This window comes from Leptidea sinapis, chromosome 28 (genome assembly GCF_905404315.1).
Source record: "Leptidea sinapis chromosome 28, ilLepSina1.1, whole genome shotgun sequence".
NCBI classification, from domain to species: Eukaryota; Metazoa; Arthropoda; class Insecta; order Lepidoptera; family Pieridae; genus Leptidea; species Leptidea sinapis.
The window spans coordinates 4,190,022-4,211,302 of record NC_066292.1 but is presented as its reverse complement, the minus strand read 5'-3'; the positions used below and the strand labels follow the sequence as shown (position 1 = coordinate 4,211,302).

Here is a 21,281-nt window from a genome sequence, read left to right as displayed (position 1 = left end):
TGTCAGTAATTGAGGTGTAAACATTGCTATTAAAAAATAATTTATATACTTGTATGTGTATTACGGTAGTCACCTATTTACATATGAGAATACAAATCATACAATCGTATCAGGAATAAATGACTTAAATTGTTGATTTTAAATGTATAGATTTTTTTTAATATTTTTCAAAATAATTTTAAAAAGTATAGCTTATTATAGATAAAAGATAATGGAAGTTAATGCTTAGTTATACCAAAGGAGAACTAAACTATAAAAAATTTCAAAGTTGCATAGAAAATAATAAGTAGGGATTATTTAGGTAACAAATTTTGATCTGAAAATAATGTACTATTTAAAAATAAACGAGGCCTGCAAGTTTTGCTGTTTCCGGACGTCTCCGATCCAAATTGCCATTATTTCTAGATGACAACTTACAAAAATGTACGTATCTCAAATTGTTTTAGAGTTACGACACTTTAAATTTTGTAATAATAATATAAAATCATATGTTGATACTCCACAAAATAGCGTTAACAATAATCTCATAATATGGTAAAGATATGGAAGCACCTTCTTCCCTGTTTAAAGCCTGGGCTCATATAATTTCAGTTCATACCGTCAGCAATTACGTGATCTAATACTTAGAGTATTAAACGAATACGAGACGGCATTAAGGAACCTTGCGGCTAACAAGTGTTACTCGCACAAATGCACGCAGTTTTTTTTTAATGAATATAAGGGACGAGACGAGCAGGACGTTCAGCTGATTGATACGCCCTAACCATTACAATGCAGTACCGCTCAGGATTCTTGAAAAACCCAAAAACTCTGAGCAGCACTACAACTGCGCTCGTCACCTTGAGACATAAGATGTTAAGTTTTGATTTATGATGTTTTGTATTGTATTGTTTTATTTACAAGCTAAATTTGATATGAACACTTATAGAATAAGAGATTAAATGAGTGTAAATAACTCACCGCTTTTTGCAACGCAAGATAACAAATAAGAAAAGAAATGAAACAGTAGCGAAGAAAGGTAATTCTAGAATTATGATTGTTCCTACATAGTCCTACTTAATAAGGATAGATAGTTCAGCTATGTATACGTCACTTAACTGTCATATGTGACAGATTTTATTTCCGTGCTTAATGCAAATGTCATTCCCAGAAAATGTACAAAACAAGTGTGTTACGAAATTCAAAATAACTATTAAAAGACGTTTATGTGGTACAGGAGTACCATATGTATGTTATAGTATCGTTCTATACCATAAATGACTTTCTTAATGATATCACAGACTGGAAATGGAGCGACCGCCCTCAGACTATATTACATAATATTATACAGAATAAAGAAAACAGCCGAGTTTCTTGCACCCGTTCTTCTCAAGTCTAAGGCATACTATTTCGAATTAGTGGTAGTTTTTGACGATCAATAAGTGACTTTAAATTATATTTTGAATAAAAATATTTCAATTCGATTTTGTCATCTTCTCTGATTAAGTACTATGTGACTAGAAGGGATAAAGTGCCTCGCTAAGTAAAAGTAGCATTTCAAACCGTAGTAAACGTGACAGCTAAATAATATTCATAGAAATCCCAGTATTTATCTTGATAAGGCGAATCACTTTCGTTTCAGTATTGCGTATTGGCTTTGGTATATGTTAAGATTATTGTAATCAATCTTCACTGATAGTAACGACATATCGGAAATTGATCAATTGGTGAAGACAATGCAAATTCTTGTTTGTTTTGCTATCTCATTTCTATTGCGACTTGTGTTGGACAGCGATGACTACCTTAGAGTATATTAATAATAATTAGGCGAGATAAATAAGCAATATCTGTTTGATCGAATCAAAAAAATATGCCTACTTTATGGACAGACGTAAGAAATTACTTTTAAGTTAAACTGTACAGTAAGTTGTGACGCAAGAAGACTACTATACAAATATGTCAAGAAATAATAATTATATTCGTTATATATCTTTCTTAAACCTTTTTTTTATCGAATATATGGATTTAGTTATCTTCTCATAATTTTTTCCATATTAAGTATAGGGTATGTATACAAGCCAAAATTTATATCATATTCATCACACCTGATCTAAGTCGAGATTTTCTCAGTGAGGTCCGAATTTATATTTATTTTAATTATTATATACCTGAATAGTATACCTATATTAGTAAATACATGAGTAACAATATTTATTATGAACTTTTTTAGTATTATTAGTCAAATATATTTATGAACCTAGAGTAAACTGTATCCAGTATTTCTGGAAGGAGCAGTCAGTTTTGCTCAGTACTGTTAACACGTAGACGATGCAACATAGAGACCATTTTCTTGTGCATGGAAACCATCCACAGATGCATCAGCAAATATTCCAGAAGCACTACAACGCGTTAGCCCTTATAAAGGTATAACGCCCCAGTAACAGCCTCCTAAAGACAGTATTATACGTGACACGTAGAACGCTATAAACCCACAAGCCGCTCCAGTAAAAAGACTAAGGCCCTCTTTCACCACATTCAAGTAAACTATCAAGTAAGCTAATCACTGAGTAAAGTCAATAGTAACATAACATGCGAATTTCACGACCTTAAAGTAACACTAACCTTAAGATTAACTGTCCCGTAACTAACTTGCCACATCGTCTGCCAATTAGCACGGTTACTTGACAGTTGCGTGATATTATGTGCCAACTATTATTATCATTTGTGCATCTTTTCAGAGGTAGCATAAAAATAAATTATTAGATATGGATTTATTCGATTTGATTGATCATCAATTGGACGAGTTAAGATTATTGTTCCATGGAACAAATACCAAGTATGCGTATATTTAAATTCCAAGATATCACCAAATTTCTATTTAATAATACCAATATATCCCTGTCGTGTAAAGTATGCACTTCTCTCTCTTTTAATTTTATCCATAATAATGATAATTACACAAGTAACCACTAAATGACAAAAACTGTATTATACTATTTCCAGATGCTTTCTAGTTTCAAAGGTTACAACATCTGGCGCTAAACAGTGAAATGAACGCTCAACATTTAACAAAATCATAAATGACAATCTTCAATGACGTTTGACAAGTGATATTTGACGTAAAATTGAACGAATATGACGTGTGATAGATTCATTACACACTTAACCAATCAGTAGTTACTCAAGACATAATTTTCGCTTGTGAAATTGGCAAAAGATTCTCATAACATGTAGCTTCCAATTAACGTTACTTGAGAAGTTACTAATCACAGCTTTACTTGGACATGGTGAACGAGGCCCTAACAGTTACAATCTCTCTAATATATAAAATTCTCGTGTCATGGTGTTAAACATTGAACTCCGCCGAAATGGCTTGACCGATTCTCATGAAATTTTGAGTGCATATTGGGTAGGTCTGAGATTCGGACAAGATCTATTTTTCATCCCCCTAAATGTTAAGGGTGGTCCCCACGATTTTTTTTTTTTTGACATTTTTTTTTCAATTTGTTTGATTATGAATGAGAAAAAAAATACACACAACTTCAAATTTTCACCCATCTACGATCAACAGTTACTTTTGTATCGCGATTTTAATATCGGCAATACAACGTTTGCTGGGTCAGCTAGTTTTTATATATAAAAATATAAATATTAAATAAATGCTCACGATTTCCCTAGCCAGTCAAAATATTGCATAGTTTTGCGTCAACAAGCCACGAACGATATCAGTAAAGCCCGCATTCGAACGAACACTTCCTGTATCTGTTATTCAGTTTAAATAAGCAATAATCCAACACCTTATGTAACAGTGTAATGTGGTGAAAACGATTATTTACTTACCATGTAAATTGTTGAGGTAGATGTGGATTACTCCATTCTAATACACCAACTAGCTTGGTGATCGTGTTGTATACATATATCTTATGTATGGGACAAATGTACACTATATATTTTCCGAACGTAGTTTGAGAGTCCCTCAAATAAAATCTTCTAATTAAACTCAATGGATAATAAGTAATAACATACATGTTGTAGTTATTCTATGAATTTATTGACAATCTCAAAGCAGTGAAATCAATGATATAAAATTTACTAAAGGTGTCGGGTATATCGCTTTGTTTTAGAATTAAAGGTACTAAATTGTAATCACATAAGTCAGTAAAATAAACAAGTCTTAAAGGTTAATGTATAACACACTCAAAATAAGTCCCAGTCTATGTTCATATTCTAGTACAAGTGTTTTTTTGTTCAACTTTTTTCAGCAGTCTCTGTATATTTCGATTTGGAATCGCGCCTGTGTAATTAAAAAAAACCGCAATAAGATGCAATAGTTATTATAACACATTTACAGAAAAACTAGTTTCGTTTTTTGCAAATATCTGAAGATAGAATTAAAAAAATTCAATCTAAAAAGGATTCAAATGGGAGGCAATATCCTGAATTAAGTAAATGAAGGTTATAATTTTCCCAGAGGGTGAAAGTGATGCGACGTCCTTTTGAAAATATCATTATAATATTTAATAAGCAATTTACGTATTTGAAAAATTTAGTTTATAAAAAATTTCATATCATTTAATTCCGAGACTGCTGAAAAAGGATGAACAAAAAACACTAGTTGACCAGTTCCAGTATCAAAAGTTATAACTACATAATATATCAATTTAAAAGATTTATTTTAAGAAATTCTCTGTTATGAATCTAAATACTGTACAAAATTATGATTATTAGGCATTAAAAATAGCAATAAAAAGGACTGTGAGAGTTTGTTGTGCCTTTTCTGATCTCCCGTATAATTCTAATCATAAATATCAAGGTATTTTATTTTTTTAAACAAATCACATTTAAATGAAACCTGAAAATTTTTAGTTTAATTTATCAGCTTAGCATTTTGATATTAAATTAAAGTTGATCATTGAGGTAACAAAGTTTAAGTTTAGTAAGTTTAATAAAATTAGCGAGAACGAAAGTAGATAAGAATCATAACATCAAGAAAGCCGTAATCTCGTAATATAATGGCTGTTTAAAAAAAAGCAAAATGCTAGCTAATTGGTTAAGTGAGTCGAATCAATAAATAGCTTCAATGTAATAGGTACAGTTACCTGATAGCATCTGGAGACAGAGTTATGGTGACCACGATCTTAGAAGGCGATGGCATTGCTGCCTCGTTATGTGGTGTGATGCAGTTATGTGCGATACAGTTATGTAACTCTGCCATAATAGGATCCAGAGCTTGTGTATGAAGATTGTTTACTCTCACGCCACTGTCCTATTAATTTTACTATGAAATATCACTATTATACAATTTTTTTTTGATAATTGTGAGTTTGGACAAACAATCATAATATCACTCATCAATAAGGCATTGTTTATAAGAAACGTTTTGTTTGACCACGAAAAAGTATTTTAATTTTTCGGGTTAATTTTAATTAGCTTTAATTTATTCAAAATCGGTTCAGTAGAGACTGATACTACCCCAAACAACCTCAGTCTTTATAATATTAGTACAGATATACATTAAATAACTAAATAAAAAGTGTTACGGCCTCTCGCTTTAGCGATATCAATTATCCGAAATGTTAGCAAAGTCTTATAATGGAAAAAGCGATCGGGGAAACTTTGTATGTTTAGTCAAACTAGTTTATTCGTTATTAATGAACGGTTGTGTGTGGTTAGTTCAAAGATCGACATGCAATTAAGATTTTGAGCACACAGACTTAAATATGACTTTAATTCACATCCAACTTCAAATTCAAACGAAATAATATTTACATATTGAATTTATAATTATTGTTTTAATTATGAATAACAATTTGTACTTGAACTATAATTATGATTAGAACAAGACTAACTTTTAATAACTAAATATTGAATCTTCGTTAGAATTCCATTTTTTTACTAAGAATTTGAGTTTGTGCGAAAAATAAACAAACTCACATCCTACTGTTTTAAATCATCAAGTGTTTGTACAAATTAAGTAAATAAATTAAGTAAGTTAAATTATTTACGTATAGGTTAAACATGTATTTTTTATTTTTAAGTGATGTCCCTATCATTCAATGACGAAATGTTACAATGTTACTTCATCTGGCCATTGCTCTTGCCAAATACAGGGTTTACTTTTTAGTGATATGGTTGATAAGCTGATATGCGAGATATGCGTTTGAGGCATTTTTAATGAGAAAAAGCGAGGAGACGAGCAAATCTTCATCTGATGGAACATACGCCCTGCCCGTTACAATGCAGTGATATTTATTTATAAAAATTATGAGTGGCCTTGCAATTGCATTCGTCATGTCATTAATTGTTGCAAGTTTTGCCATTTGGCATAGGCCTCCCTCAAACGTTTCCACAGTGAGCGGTCTCTCGCTATTCTCGACCAGGTTGCACCTGCTACTTTCTTTATATCGTCTTCCCATCTAAGACTTGGTCTGGCTTTCTTTCTTTTATGTTGTCTAGGATACCATTCTGTAATATTTTTCGACCATTGGTCTTTTTTGTTTCTAATCATGTGAACTGTCCATTTCCATTTGAGGTTTTTAATATGATATTTCACATCAGTTATTTTTGTTTGTTCTCGTATGGATTGAAGTAGTATTCTGTCCTGTATTTTTATATTAAGCATTCTTCTCTGCATGCTATGCTGACAAGTTTCTAGTGCCTTAATGTTTCTATGGCGCTTAATTCCAAGTTTGACCGAGCTGGCTAAAATGCATGTATAAAAAAATACTAGCAATACCGCCCTTCAAATTAATACATAAGGAGTGCTTACACACCATCCACATGTTTTGGAACAAATTTGTATCCATATTAATTGTAAGGTCTGCAATCAGTCATTAAGCGATGAATCACAGCGAAATATTAAAATTAAAAATGACACGACACAAGCTCAACAAAAATAATAACCGTAATTTTAGTTTAATTTAAAAGTAAATTCTTGTAATTGCATTTCGGCGATTGCGAAATTCAACATCTCCATTTACGAAAAGAATTATGATACGGTATAGTTAAGTGGGGAACTTATGCACAAATATGGTAGTTTAATGAGGCTTTATGGTTTTCAGTGGGAGGTATTTTTAATTTTACGCTGGAATCGAAGGTTTGTTGTAATGAGTTAAAAGTTGCGTGTTAAGTTTTAGATGGGTTAACAATCGAATCAAGATAATTTTCGCCAGTCACCATGAAATGTGATGTGACTTGTGAGTGAAGGATGAGAAATTATTAATCTTGTTTGAAATACGTCGAGCGTTCTCTGTTATTATATTCTTAGATCATTTATACGCCTAGATAGAGCCTTTTGCTGCTAGATAACCGATGAAAGGGCAGTCTGCCCTATCTATACATAGGGCAGTAGATTTATATTCTATAAGTATTCTATATTGCTATTAATTAATTTTTTGTTGTAATGTTACAATGTAGAACGTACGTCACTCCACACAAACCCCAGTGGTTTATGGGTGCTATTGTATTATCTTTTATGTTTCTTAAAATAAAAATAAATAAAAAATATAATAAATATTTTAACGACATCGACATTTTTAATGCAAAAAAGCATAAAACAGGCGCTTAGTCTTCGATAAATTAAAATTGATAAATCATATTTAAAACTTAGTTAACTTAGTTTATAAGTTATAGTTAAGTACTTAGTTTATAAATATTAAATAGCTTAGTTTATTAATAATACCTATATATAAGATGGTTCATGAACTAACTATCATTAGTTAGTCGTAGATAACGGGATTGATTGTACAAATACTTAACTATTTGAACAATAAGTTATAAGTCACACTGTTTGTTGTCCTAAATAAAATAAAATAAAAACGGGCCAGGTTTATTACTTTAGCGTGCGTGACAAGCTATGTTTTACACTCGCGATTTATATGTCACTTTTTGTTTGTGTGCATTGTTCAAAATATAGGTCACAGTCTATCAAGACGTATAAATGATCTAATATTATACTATCTATCTGTTAGCCTAGCAAATCTGATGAACGACTGCGATCTAATCCAGAGTTTATTTTAAAATTACAAAATATTCAGGTGTCCAGTAGCAGATGTAATGTTCCTCACTATTTGCCGCCATTTCTCCCCGTTAGTGGTCATTCGTGTACACTCTTGCACGGAACCACCCTTAGCAGATTTGATTTGGTCACTACATAGAAGCTCTTCCATTCATTTACCATGCATGTTACAGACAACAATTACCTATAATTAAGAAGACTCCAAAAAAACGATTTTATTGATATACAACATACGAGTTAAGATTTTCCGACACCATAATGTTAGTCGATAAATTACTTTCTTGTGATATCCTATATATCAAAATAATTAATTACCTAGTGAAAATCTCAATATATTAAAACTAGTAACTATGTAAACCCAAATGTCAGAGTTACAAAATTAATTTTTTATATGAAAATAAGGGACGAGACGAGCAAGAAGTTCAGCTAGTGGTAATTGATACGCCATGCCCATAACAATGCAGTGCCGCTCAGAATTATTGAAAAACCCAAAAATTGCGCTCGTCACCTTGAGACATAAGATGTTAAGTCTCATTTGCCCAGTAATTTCACTAGCTACGGCGCCCTTCAGACCGAAACACAGTAATGTTTAAACAAAGGAGCCTCGAACTGGTCAATTGAAATAGTTGGGCTGCGGTCATATTTTTGAAAAAAGACAACGTTTTGCGTTGTCGCGATACATCTGGACAATCAATTCGTCACATCGGGTTTCGGAGATCTTTTGTTTTGCTATGCCAAAGAAGGATCAAGCACATATAAAGGTACGTACATAATAATTACATCCATCTAATTAACATCCTATCCTAAATTAACATCCTATATAAGTTAGCATCTATACTGTCATCAAACAGGCCGACGTGCGCAAATCTTAACATGTAACAAACAAGTCACGTTACCTTCCAAGATTTTACGAAATGCGAACTTCGTATTGCAATACTGAAAAACGTGTGTTATCGTGATGGGCTTAGCTTATCTGCATATATCTTTCTGAATAACTAATTTTTTTAAGTCATTCCACATTAAGCAAGCATTTATAATTACATCGTATAAGATCCGATGGTAAAAGTAATCAACTCCGCCTTTGCTAAAGGGGTATTTATATCATTTTCTTTTATTATTGTGTGAACTATTATGAGGTGTTTCAGGTATGGCTAATTTGAAACTTGATTTTTTATAATTTTAATATTAATGTGGGCAAATGAGCCAGTGGCTCACCTAATGAAAAATAAAAAAAATCTGGCACATAAGGATGTCGACAATACCAGAAGTCTAGACTTGTAGGTCTCTTAGTCGTATGGTAGAAGCCTCCAATTAATTCCTCAAAGAGGCTGTGCGAGACTAAAGATTTCTTGTGAAACTTGCACTAAATTTTATAATAATAGAGGCGCTTAATTAATTTCTTACTCAAGTACAATTTTGCGAAGTTAACTTTCCATTATTATCAAAACACATTCATCTTTTTAGTAAACAAAACTCATACTTTACCAGTGGGAGGCTCCTTTGCACTAGATGCCGGCTAGATTATGGGTATCACAACGGCTTCTATTTCTGCCGTGAAGCAGTAATGTGTAAACTTTATTGTGTTTCGGTCTGAAGGGCGCCGTAGCCAGTAAAATTACTGGGCAAATGAGACATAACATCTTATGTCTCAAGGTGACGAGCGAAATTGTGGTGCCACTCAGAATTTTTGGGCTTTTCAAGAATCCAGAGCGACACTGCATTGTAATGGGCAGGGCGTATCAATTACCATCAGCTGAACGTCCTGCTCGTCTCGTCCCGTATTTTCATAAAAAAACTTCTTATACAACTTTTCTCATTTTCACATAGTTTTAGATTTCATATTGTTCGATCACTACTAGTGATCCATGGTGCCGAAATACTCCGTTAATAGTATATAATAGAAACTCACATAATTCCCTAGCGCATTGATTTTTTTATTATAAAACTTGTATGAAAATGATATTATACTTTACCATTTTCGATAAGTATCAGATTATAGCAGTTTTACTATAAAAATAAAATATAAAATGTTTCTCACCTAGATCTTTTTTTTTAAATAATTGAAAGCTGCTCTTATTGTTATTAAAAGGAGGATGTAATAAAGTTATATTAGCCCAAGGAGGGTTTGGTTCTAGGTACTGTGTAAGGACCATATAAGGATCCTTTGTGCTCGAGATACCGACTGTAGATTAACCTCATTAAAGAGTTATTTCAGTACACTATGTTGATATGAGGTCGATGTTTCTATGACTATAAATAGAATAAATAAGTAAGTATCACATAAAATCTACATTTACAGTCAATATTTCAAAATTATCCAATTGTGTCATTCAAAAACATTTTTAGTACATAATATATATAATATTGCATAGAAATGATCCATTAATTTTTGTTTACTTTGAAGGAGGACTATGTCGTTTTCGACTTCGTAAATTGAGGAAGCTCAATTTGCAAGAACTAAAAACCTTATCTAGATTTTGTGAGCAAATGAATTTATGCCATTGTCTGTTATAGAAAGACGTATAGGTTATTATTGATTTAATTTAATGGAATACATTTGTGATTCATATTAAATATGGCTTATAGCTTTTGTTTTGAATAAAAAAGCAAATGAGTGTCATTCCCGTCGGCCACATTCTCCTGCAACACTAGAGGAATCGCAGGAGCGTTATCGTTTTTAGATGCATTACGCGTTTTTTTTATGTACCTACGTATCGTCCTGCCAACATACTTGTTCTCTATATAAATTTTACTACGCTAAATCATACACATTAATACTATGTGGAAACTTAGCATGCTTCTTTTTTTCACGCAACGTTTATATTTTTGTTATTAATGAAAATGAAAAAAAAAATATATAAAAATATTTATTTCAGTAACATAAAAATGGTACATAATAGTGGATGTGACCTTCTTATTAAGTGTGCCAGAAGGCATATATATAAATAAACCATATTTTTTTTGTATCTGGGTCTATTATTATACTATCGGTATATTTGTAGCGGTAAAATAGGAATTCCAAAGCATATCAGATTTCATATAAAGGTAAAAAGACCTCATTGGCATCGGGTTTGCTTTTATTTGGTTTTTATAGTTACAGTAGGACTAACTGTAGGAATATGAAGAATTCTTGCGGAACGGTTTGCTTAAGACAAATTCATAAATTATATTCAAAATTGGATTTTAAAAAGGAGTCTGCCACCACATGGAATGGATGGATTTATATTTCTAAGTCAGTACCTTTGCAGAGAAAAATGATAGGTACAAAACAAGTAATTATTTGTTATTTCACTTATAAACCATTTAACATCAATGATCATTTAATTATCTTTATTTTTTCTTATGGAAGTGGGTCACCTGGTGTTAAGTGATCACCTCCGCACACATTGCCGCGTTGCCGGCCGTTTAAAAGAGTATACGCGCTTTTTTTGAAGGTGTCCATGTCGTATCGTCCTGGAAACACCGCACAAGGAAGTTGTTCGTACGTGGAAGAAAGTTCATTGAAAACCGCTCTGTGGAGGAATACGCCATACATCAAGATGGTGGGGATGATATCCTAATTTGTGGCATGACGTGTAAAGGTTGAGCTTGGCGGCAGGAATCAGGAGAAACAGCTCTTCGGAACACTCCTTGTGATAAATGCGGAAGCACAATGAAGCGATGTCTCTACGTAACGCCAAGCTATCTACCCGTTCACAGAGCACTTTAAATGCGTAGGCGATTTTTCAATGCTTATCTATAAAGTAATCGTGTCGATAAATACTACATTGATCTTAAGGCAGCAATCGCTCCATTGTTGTTGATAATCCGGTATTATTTGATATGTCAACCGGGTCCTACGCATGTCTTTCCAGTTTCGGCCCACAGTGCACGACGACCTTGCAAGGTTGTGTTGAATGTGTCGTAGTTTAGTACCGCGATATATTATGACCGTTTATTATTTATACTATTATATTAATAGCTAGCCTCTGTATATAATAAAAAAAATTGGATTGGGCATTTTTGAGATGAACTTGTGACACTGTACGGTTTACCGACACCTCTATATATAAGTAATAGCTGACCCGTTAATGCTGACTCATAATCAAACAAATTAAAAAAAAAATCCTGTGGACCACCCTTAACATTTAGGGGGATGAAAAATAGATGTTGTCTGATTCTCAGACCTACCCAATATGCACTCAAAATTTCATGAGAATCGGTCAAGCCGTTTCGGAGGAGTTCAAAGTTTAACACCATGACACGATAATTTTATATATTAGATGTACATATACTATTATGTATTAAGGTACAAAGATATAAATGCATGAGACGAGCAGGATGTTCAGCTGATGGTAATTGATACGCCCTGCCCATTACAATGCAGTACCGCTCAGGATTCTTGAAAAACCCAATTTCCGAGCGGCACTACAATCGCGCACGTCGCCTTGAGATATAAGATGTTAAGTCTCATTTGCCCAGTAATTTCACTAGCTACGGTTGTGACTTATGTATTTACTTTTCAAAATAAACTCATACAATATTAAAGCGGGTTGCAGGTGAAGTAATATCTGCAATCGTGTACCAGCAGCCATTCGTCCTTACAAGGCCGTCTGTCGCTGTGGGTGGGAGAAGGTTCAGTATACGATCTTGTTTTGCTCGTATTTCATATCGAGCCCGTAGTGGCTTTATAGATATACTCGTGAGAAAGTTGTTCTCTTTTTTTGTCGTCTATTATTACGGGGCACCGACGTGAAAACGTTAAACATGTTTCGTTCGTGTTATTTAATTAGTTTATTTATTGTATAATGTGTATAAATATTGTAAGATCTACTTATTATCGTTCGTCATATGCGTTCCACCATTTATTATCAATGTTTTTAGATATAGTTTTATCTACTAGTAACTTATTTTATTTCTATTATAATTGTTGTTTCAATGGACGAAGTAAGGGTTCACTTCGTTGTCAATAACAGCGCCATTTGGTAGTCAAACATCACGCTTGTTTATGATCCTTTTCCATAAAAAAGAAGAAAGTTTAAATGAAAAATTAGCTTACCTAGGCCACATATAAGATAGGTGGGCGGTGGTTTCAGGACGGACCGGGAGTACGCCCCCCGCACGGTCTCCAGTGCTCGGGGGGCTCCAGCCACGAGCAGCACTCCTGGAGACACGTACCCGGCGTACCGCAGATCTGCAGTTGCTGCGGCCAATGGCCCTGCCCACCAACATTTTGCATTTGCCGCGAGGAAACTCTGCGAAGAAAGATGATAAACGTTAAGAAACAACATAAATGGAATCTCTTTTTTTTGAAAATAAGGGAAGAGACGAGCAGGACGTTCAGGAGATATTAATTGATACACCCTGCCCATTTCAATGCAGTGCCACTCAGGATTCTTGAAAAACCTCAAAAATTCTGAGCGGCACTACAACTGCGCTCGTTACCTTGAGACATAAGATTTTAAGTCTCATTTGCCCAGTAATTTCACTAGCTACGGCGCCTTTCAGACCGAAACACAGTAATGTTAACACATTACTGCTTCACGGCTGAAATAGGCGCCTGAAAAAAAATAGAAATAATCTAGCCGGTATGCTGTGCAAAGGAGAATCCCACTGTACATAAATTGTTTTTTTTTTACAGTAAGGGACGAGACTTTTTATATCAGAGGCACTAAAAAGTGGATCACCTGATGAAGAGAAAAATACCCACTGCCCATAGATGTCCGTAATGCTATGGCCCATAGATGTCTATGAAGTGGCATACGCTACGCTTTAAGAATGAAGTTGTGTTTGAAGATATGTTTCTTCCGAAGCACGCTATAGTGGATTGTTAAACAGAGATTTCTTTACATGATATCCGTTAATGAAATTTGGCTGTTAGTATTAACCTAAATAATTTATACAAATAATTCGCTGGAAATGTAGAGACCACACATCTCTGAGCTAAGAATTAAGCCCACCAGAGATAACTTAATCGTCAATGATTCGAAAAGTTCTTCATTGTATATATGTTCAGTCAAATGGAAGAAGCTAATACTCAGTAGCCTCAACTAAAATTGGTTAAAATTGAATATTTAAGATATTAACCTCAAAACTTTTCATTTAGAACTACTCAAAAAGACATTAACGACTTTTGCGTCACAACAGATTCTAAAAACAATGAGTATTTTCTGCTTGTTCGTAAAATTGACTTGTCCTGTATAGACGGATGTTGTAACAATCTGTCGAATGCAAGGCGTGTTATGTTGCGAAACGTTAAAATGCCAACAAGATCATGTCAAGGTGGCACTTGAACTGGTGCAGCCGATCCTTGGAGAAATGCGCTTTCATTCTGAAATACTCGTGAAAGCATTTCGAGTTGATTCAGGAATTTAGGTTATACGGAGTGATTATAAGCATAAATATTATGATTATTACTGTATTGTTGTTTGGTATTATTTAAGGTCCAATCTTATGCGCAAAAATGACAACAATCAATTCAACTCTGTGTTCAATTAGCAGATAAGCTTATAGTAACTAAAATATGAGTAACATACCATTGAAGGCGCTATTAAAAGACATAAAAGGCATCTATTTTCCACAAAATAGATTCGTTTAGAATTATTTTTGATGTCATTTCTCACACTATTACTTTATTCCAAGGAATTACCAATGTTTTTTAAATAATTCTATATTTACAGAATATGAGACGTATTTTTTTTTTCTATCATTAATAGATAGAACTGAAATAAATTACCAAAATGCTCCTAGCTTTTACAATTGGAACCAGCAGCCATTTGAAATTACGTATACTGTTATTGGATGTTGGAGAATGTATGAAAAGTTGTATGCAACTTTATTTTAAGAGATTCGAACAAAAAAAATAAAAAAACACATTATAATCTTTGTTTCTGAGCCCTGAAATTTGTACGTTTGTCTATCTGTGATCTGTCAATACTCTTTTTCTTAGTAAAACGTAGTGTACTTTAGTTTAAATTATTGTTCTAAAAAAAGTCAAGTTTTTATGTCAAAGGTATAACAAATAGCCAATTAATGATACTTATACTTTTATATTAAGGTACTTAACTCTATAATGATACTGATCTGAAAACTTCGCGAAAGACATTAAGATTCATAGTTATGACTACGCGGGACAAACCATGTATAAACACTCGTGAGAACAGCAATATAATTGAACGCAACGCATTTATTTTATCAAAATTGATTCCTTTAGAATTCTTTTTGATATCATTTCTAATATACTAGATACTACTATAGCTTCGGAAACAAATGGCATTGAGAGAGACGAAGCGCCGCAAAAAACTCTCCCAGCATTCATGTTTTTGCGGTCTTTTTAATAAAAGTAGTCCCAGGCTGTGGGATTACTTAGATATTCAGCTGTGGAGTAGTAGGATTTAAGACACAGCCATTTTTTAATAAAACATTTAAATTAATTTATAGATAATGCCTGAACAGTGGCTGGAACTTTATTATAAAAGTGTATACATTTGCCCTTAAAGCTATTATTTATCTTATGAAGCCTACTAGAATTAGTTACAATCAATCCTTATTTCTAGTGTTATAATAATGAAAATCACTATTAAGAGCCGTGACGATTTTTGTGAACGTATATTAAATTTCATAACTGTCAATGAACAGTCCAAAGAGAATTTAAACACTACGTTCAGAACGGTCATAATATTTATTTTTTTTAAACTTTTCTTTGAGAGACTGTCTAATCTCAATGTATTTGATTTGATAAATAGTCTGTAGTAGTGTATTAGTCTTTGTTAGTTGGAATCAAATCAATGAAATCTTAATCCATACCTGTACCTATTCACTTCAACACTGCAGCGAAATAAAAAGTAAGCCGTAGTTACTAGACCGAGCTTAGGCCGTGAACAAAGACTAAATTTAATCTTGAATCAAATTTCGAGGCTTTCTACATAGAGTGATATAAAAGAATTGCAAGTGAACGAAATCGCAGTGCTTGTATTTTTAGGAAAATCAAAGCTCTGCCAAAATACTCAAGACGTCGCTCAAATTAAAACAAAAAATTGTAATCACACAAGTCACGCACCGAAGTACACTTGAGCATAGCAAATTAAATTTATCAAATCAACCGCGATTTGTAACCAGTCATAGTTTTTATATCGTACCCGCAACTTGAGGTCATCTCTGTAACCATGATGTCATGTGGTGAGATATAAATCTGTTCGCGTATTTTGAAATATTTATTGTTCTGTTGAAATGGATTAGAGCTTTAAAGACATCGGGAGTGTTTAATTCATCAACTCTATAAGACGCGCACATTTGACACACTTCAACATATTTGAAATGTTTCTAATTCTAATTTATAATTAACCTTTAGATGCGTCTTCGTCGCAATACGTGGAACTATTAACTCGTACCACATTCAAACCTGGCCAGTCATGTATCAATGTTATTCGCATTCGTAATTCCTGGTATTTAAAGAGAATCCAGAACCTGAGAGTTACGAGTTGAGAACAAAGCATACAAGATTTTATCTACGATACGTCACTCGAACGGTTAGCTCAGTCGGAAAAGCACTCGTACGGAAAGCGAGAATTTGTTTTTCCAATTTTATTTGTGTATTAATCCCAGATGTGAGGGTTATCACTTTTAAAACATAACAATTTTTTTAGGTTTACAAGAGCGACATCTCAAGTAAATTTCCTAATATGCAAATATTGGGGTTGAGCAGGTTATCAACTGTAAAGTAGATTCTGTAGAAAAAGCCACAACCTGAGGAGTTGAACAAAGCATACAAGAATTTATCAACGCACTTAGAGCACTCGCATGGAACGCGAGAGAGGACGCGGGTTCGAGTCCCGCATCATTCATAAATTTTTGTCTTTTACATATTTTTTTTATTTACATTAAATAACAAAAGTTTTCGATCATGTTGTCTATCAATCTGAGCTTATTACTCGAGTCAAAGTCTCTTTAGATATCCATCTTCTCATTTTTATAAAAAAATGGCTCTGTCGTAAATCCTATTACTCCACTGCTGAATATCTAAATGATCGGACAGCCTGGGACTAGATTGTGATTTTTTTATAGCGATAGAAATGACTGTACAATATTGTATATTTTTATTGAAAAGAGCGCAAAAAAAGAATGCTAGGAGAGTTTCTTGCGCCGCTTCTTCTGAGAGCAGAGCGCCATTTGTTTCCGAAGCGGTAGTAGTATCTAGTAGTTATTAGAAATGACATCAAAAAGAATTCTAAAGGAATCAATTTTGAGAAAATAAATGTCTTTTATGCCTTTTCATCTTTGCATTTTATTCCGTAACAGACTGAACATCTATATCCATATAACTTTTGTCAGTTCAGAATCACTAAATATAGTAAGCTAGATAGATCATTAACTTAAGTAATTAAACTTTCAACGATATTATAATTTATTGCACTGAAATGTTGGCAACTAATGTCTCAACAAGACCATTTGAAGAGAAATCGTCAGTGAATTATGTTTACTGTTTACTTTTAATGTCTAATGTACAGTCAGGTAGCCCATTGATTGTGATTCGTTATTGGCTTGTGAAGATTCCATAGCGAGTTCGTTAGCTGGGTTCCAGACGTCAAAAACATTTTATTACATAAATAAATAAATAAAAATTAAGTCCTTTAATCCCTACTAATATTATAAATGTGAATGTAAGTTTGTTTGTTACGCTTTCACGCCTAAACCACTGAAGTGATTTTTATGAAATTTATTACAAACATGGACAAGAGCTTGGGAAAGGACATATGCTGCCTATTATCGCAAATAAAAGGCTTGGCGGGGTTGAAATATGGGGTGGAAATTTGAATGAAAGTTCGTCATTATCGAAGATAATACCATGAAAATGTGTATTTAGGCACTTGTTACGAACTAAATAACTATATGTTCTTCCGTTTTTAAAATTTAGACCTGTGTGGGATGAAAAAGGGGGATGAAAGTTCTATAGTTGGTAGCTTTTAAAATTGTATTAACCACAGCAGTTTGTTGTGTATTATTTGCAAAGTGAGTATATTAAACAATAAAAATTGCGACCCGGAGTAACTATTTCACATGCACGAAGTCGCAAGTAAAAGCTAGTAAAAGATTAAAAATAAATTATTGTATCAAAAAACTATATTATGGATCATTTTAAAAAATTATAGAATTTATTTCGCAATAGAACGAAGTCTTCATATGTAAATAAATTATTATAAAATATATTTTTTTACAATATTCTTGACACGTGTATTTTTCAAGTAAATATTGATTTAAAAGAGTGGCAATCAGTTTCTTCCCACTTCTACTCATTAAAGCTCAACCTCTTCCAAAGTCTCTCTCTCCCTCTAGCTGTCCCCTCAGGACTGAGGATCGGAGTCATCAACAAGTGGTCCACATTTGGAGTAAACTTTTTGTTTCCATTGCTTATTTGGTCGGTCCATCTGGTAGGAGATCGGCCTCGGACCCGCTTACCATTTGTGTTCCTTACGATCAATTTCTCCAGCCTCTCATTACCCCTTCGCATTTCCATTCTTCCAAAGTAGAAAATAAAAAACTTGTGACATTTATAAATGTCATTTCCTTGAACTAGCTGATTGAAGTAATTTTGATTTGATTTGATTCGAATAAAGTGTAAAAATAAATCCGATACATTCAAACTGTACTAATATAGCCGGTCGGGTCACTATTTCGGTATAAGACACAGTAGCAATTGCTAAATATGATATCCAGTAAGTATAGACATTAAGTATTTATGTCACGGTCGGCTGTTCCCGTGGGAGAGTGGGTTTGTTCCCGTCTCAGCTTTTTATTCTAATAATTACACGCTGTGATGGTCGAGTGACTATGTATAAATGCTATTATAATCATAAAGATATATTCGTGCTTCCAAGTTATCGGTTGAGTTAATGGTCCAACGCGTGAGTACAATCATTATACGTTATAAGAAAGATACTATTCAAATAAATTTTATGTAATTTGAATAATTTCAAATATAATGTAATACGGATTCACATCTATAACACTTAGCTTGTATTTATGTAAGTGAATTAAAGAATTTTTCATTTTATAATAAAACTAGCTGACCCAGCAAACGTTGTATTGCCGATATTAAAATCGCGATACAAAAGTAACTGTTGATCGTAAATGGGTGAAAATTTGAAGTTATATGTATTTTTTAATGCTGACTCATAATCAAACAAATTTAAAAAAATGTCAAAAAATATTTCAAAAATAAAATTCGTGTGGGACCACCCTTAACATTTAGGGGGATGAAAAATAGATATTGTCCAATTCTCACCTACCTAACTACCTAACTACCTAACTACCTGATTACCTAACCTACCCAATATGCACTCAAAATTTCATAAGAATCGGTCAAGCCGTTTCGGAGGAGTTCAATGTTTAACACCATGACACGAGAATTTTATATATTAGAGATATCTCTGTAAACTTGATGTTTGTCTCTGTGTAGTCCTCCATAGCACGGTTTTCAAGGAACTTTCTTCCACGTACTGCAAAGCTGTGGAATGTTACTCCTTGTGCGGTGTTTCCGGGGCTATACGACATGGGTACCTTAAATAAAGGCTGGAAATGCTCCTGTAATACCTCTGGTGTTGAGAGAGAATGTGGGCAGCGGTAATTACTTTACACGAGGTGACCCGTACAATTGTCTGTACTTCTTTCCCATAAAAAAATCTCTGTAATATGAGTTGTATTTAGAAGAAAAATTTCAACAGTTTGCTGTTACGTTATACTTAAGACTTTTATTATAGCTTTTAGGTTCAGTTTGCCACTGCTAGATATAAAATAGTAATTCCTTCAAAGCCTTATCTTATATATAAAATTCTCGTGTCACAATGTTCGTTCCCGTACTCCTCCGAAACGGCTTGACCGATTCTCATGAAATTTTGTGAGCATATTGAATAGGTCTGAGAATCGGCCAACATATATTTTTCATACCCCTAAGTAATAAGGGTTGTTCACCCTTATTTTTTTTTTAATTTTTGGATTAAATTTTTTGTTTTTATTTTTTTATAATGTGGCATTAAAAATACATACAATTTCAATTTTTATATCGGCAGTACAATGTTTGCTGGGTCAGCTAGTAATTATATAAACAACACATTCATATATGTTTACCAGTGGGAGGCATATTTTCACTAGAGCGAGGCTCCTTTGCACAGGATGCCAGCTAGATTATGGGTACCACAGCGGCGCCTATTTCTGCCGTGAAGCAGTAATGTGTAAGCATTATTGTGTTTTGGTCTGAAGGGCGCCGTAGCTAGTGAAATTAATGGGCAAATAAGACTAAACATCTTATGTCTCAAAGTGAAAAGCGCTATTGTGGTGTCGCTCAATTTTTGAGAATTTTCAAGAATCCTGAGCGGCACTGCATTGTAAAAGGCAGGGCGTATCAATTACCATCAGCTGAACGTCCTGCTCGTCTCGTCACTTATTGTCATAAAAAATGTCATTGTTTTACTTGCAAAAACAACACCCGTATGAAGAGTCGATAAGTTATGAAGTCAAATTATATACTTATAAGTCCGAAATTTTCAATGTTATATTCTATTCGTTAATAATATTTTTATTTAAATAAAAACAAATAAGTAGAAACACTTTAAAATAAACTAAATTCATGTAATATTGATGTACTTACTATATCCCTTGCTTTATAAGTTTATAATCTATGACTTACGCATAGTTAAGTGTATATGTTTATTGTAGAGTGAAATGTAAGTTGTCGAGATAAGATTACTATCAATTCTCACATTCAGTTCCGTGTATAAATTAATTAAATGCATTGTTGGTTGATTGTTTCAATTAATTGGGTTTGTTTGTTCGAAAGCTCGATGCTGTGTTAAGAATGTGTGAGAGTTAATCTAATGAGACTATTATGAATTATTTTAATGCAATATTAAATTGTCAGTTTTTTTTTATAAGGGACGAGACGAGCAGGACGTTCAGCTGATGGTAATTGATACGCCATGCCCATTACAATGTCGCTCAGGATTCTAAAAAAACCCAAAAATTCAGATCGTCACTACAATTGCGCTCGTCACCTTGAGACATAAGATGTTAAGCCTCATTTGCCCAGTAATTTCACTAGCTACGGCGCCCTTCAGACCGAAACACAGTAATGCTTACACATTACTGCTTCACGGCAGCAATAGGCGCCGTTGTGGTACCCATAATCTAGCCGGCTTCCTGTGCAAAGAAGCCTCCCACTGGTAAATATATAGAAATATATCATTATCATAAATTCAAAAATATCTCCAATCAAATTCAAATTATATCTATTTTTCTCTCACAATCACATTAG

The 21,281-nt window shown here is 33.3% G+C and overlaps 1 protein-coding gene across 1 annotated transcript in view; it reads right to left on the bottom strand.

Annotated features, from left to right (window-relative positions):
• The window catches only part of LOC126973097 (probable cyclin-dependent serine/threonine-protein kinase DDB_G0292550), a 225,627-nt gene that overhangs the window by 89,795 nt on the left and 114,551 nt on the right, over positions 1-21,281 (bottom strand). The window contains exon 3 of the mRNA XM_050820239.1: positions 13,035-13,230. Coding sequence (XP_050676196.1) covers positions 13,035-13,230 — 196 coding nt within the window. The remainder of the gene's footprint in view (positions 1-13,034; positions 13,231-21,281) is intronic.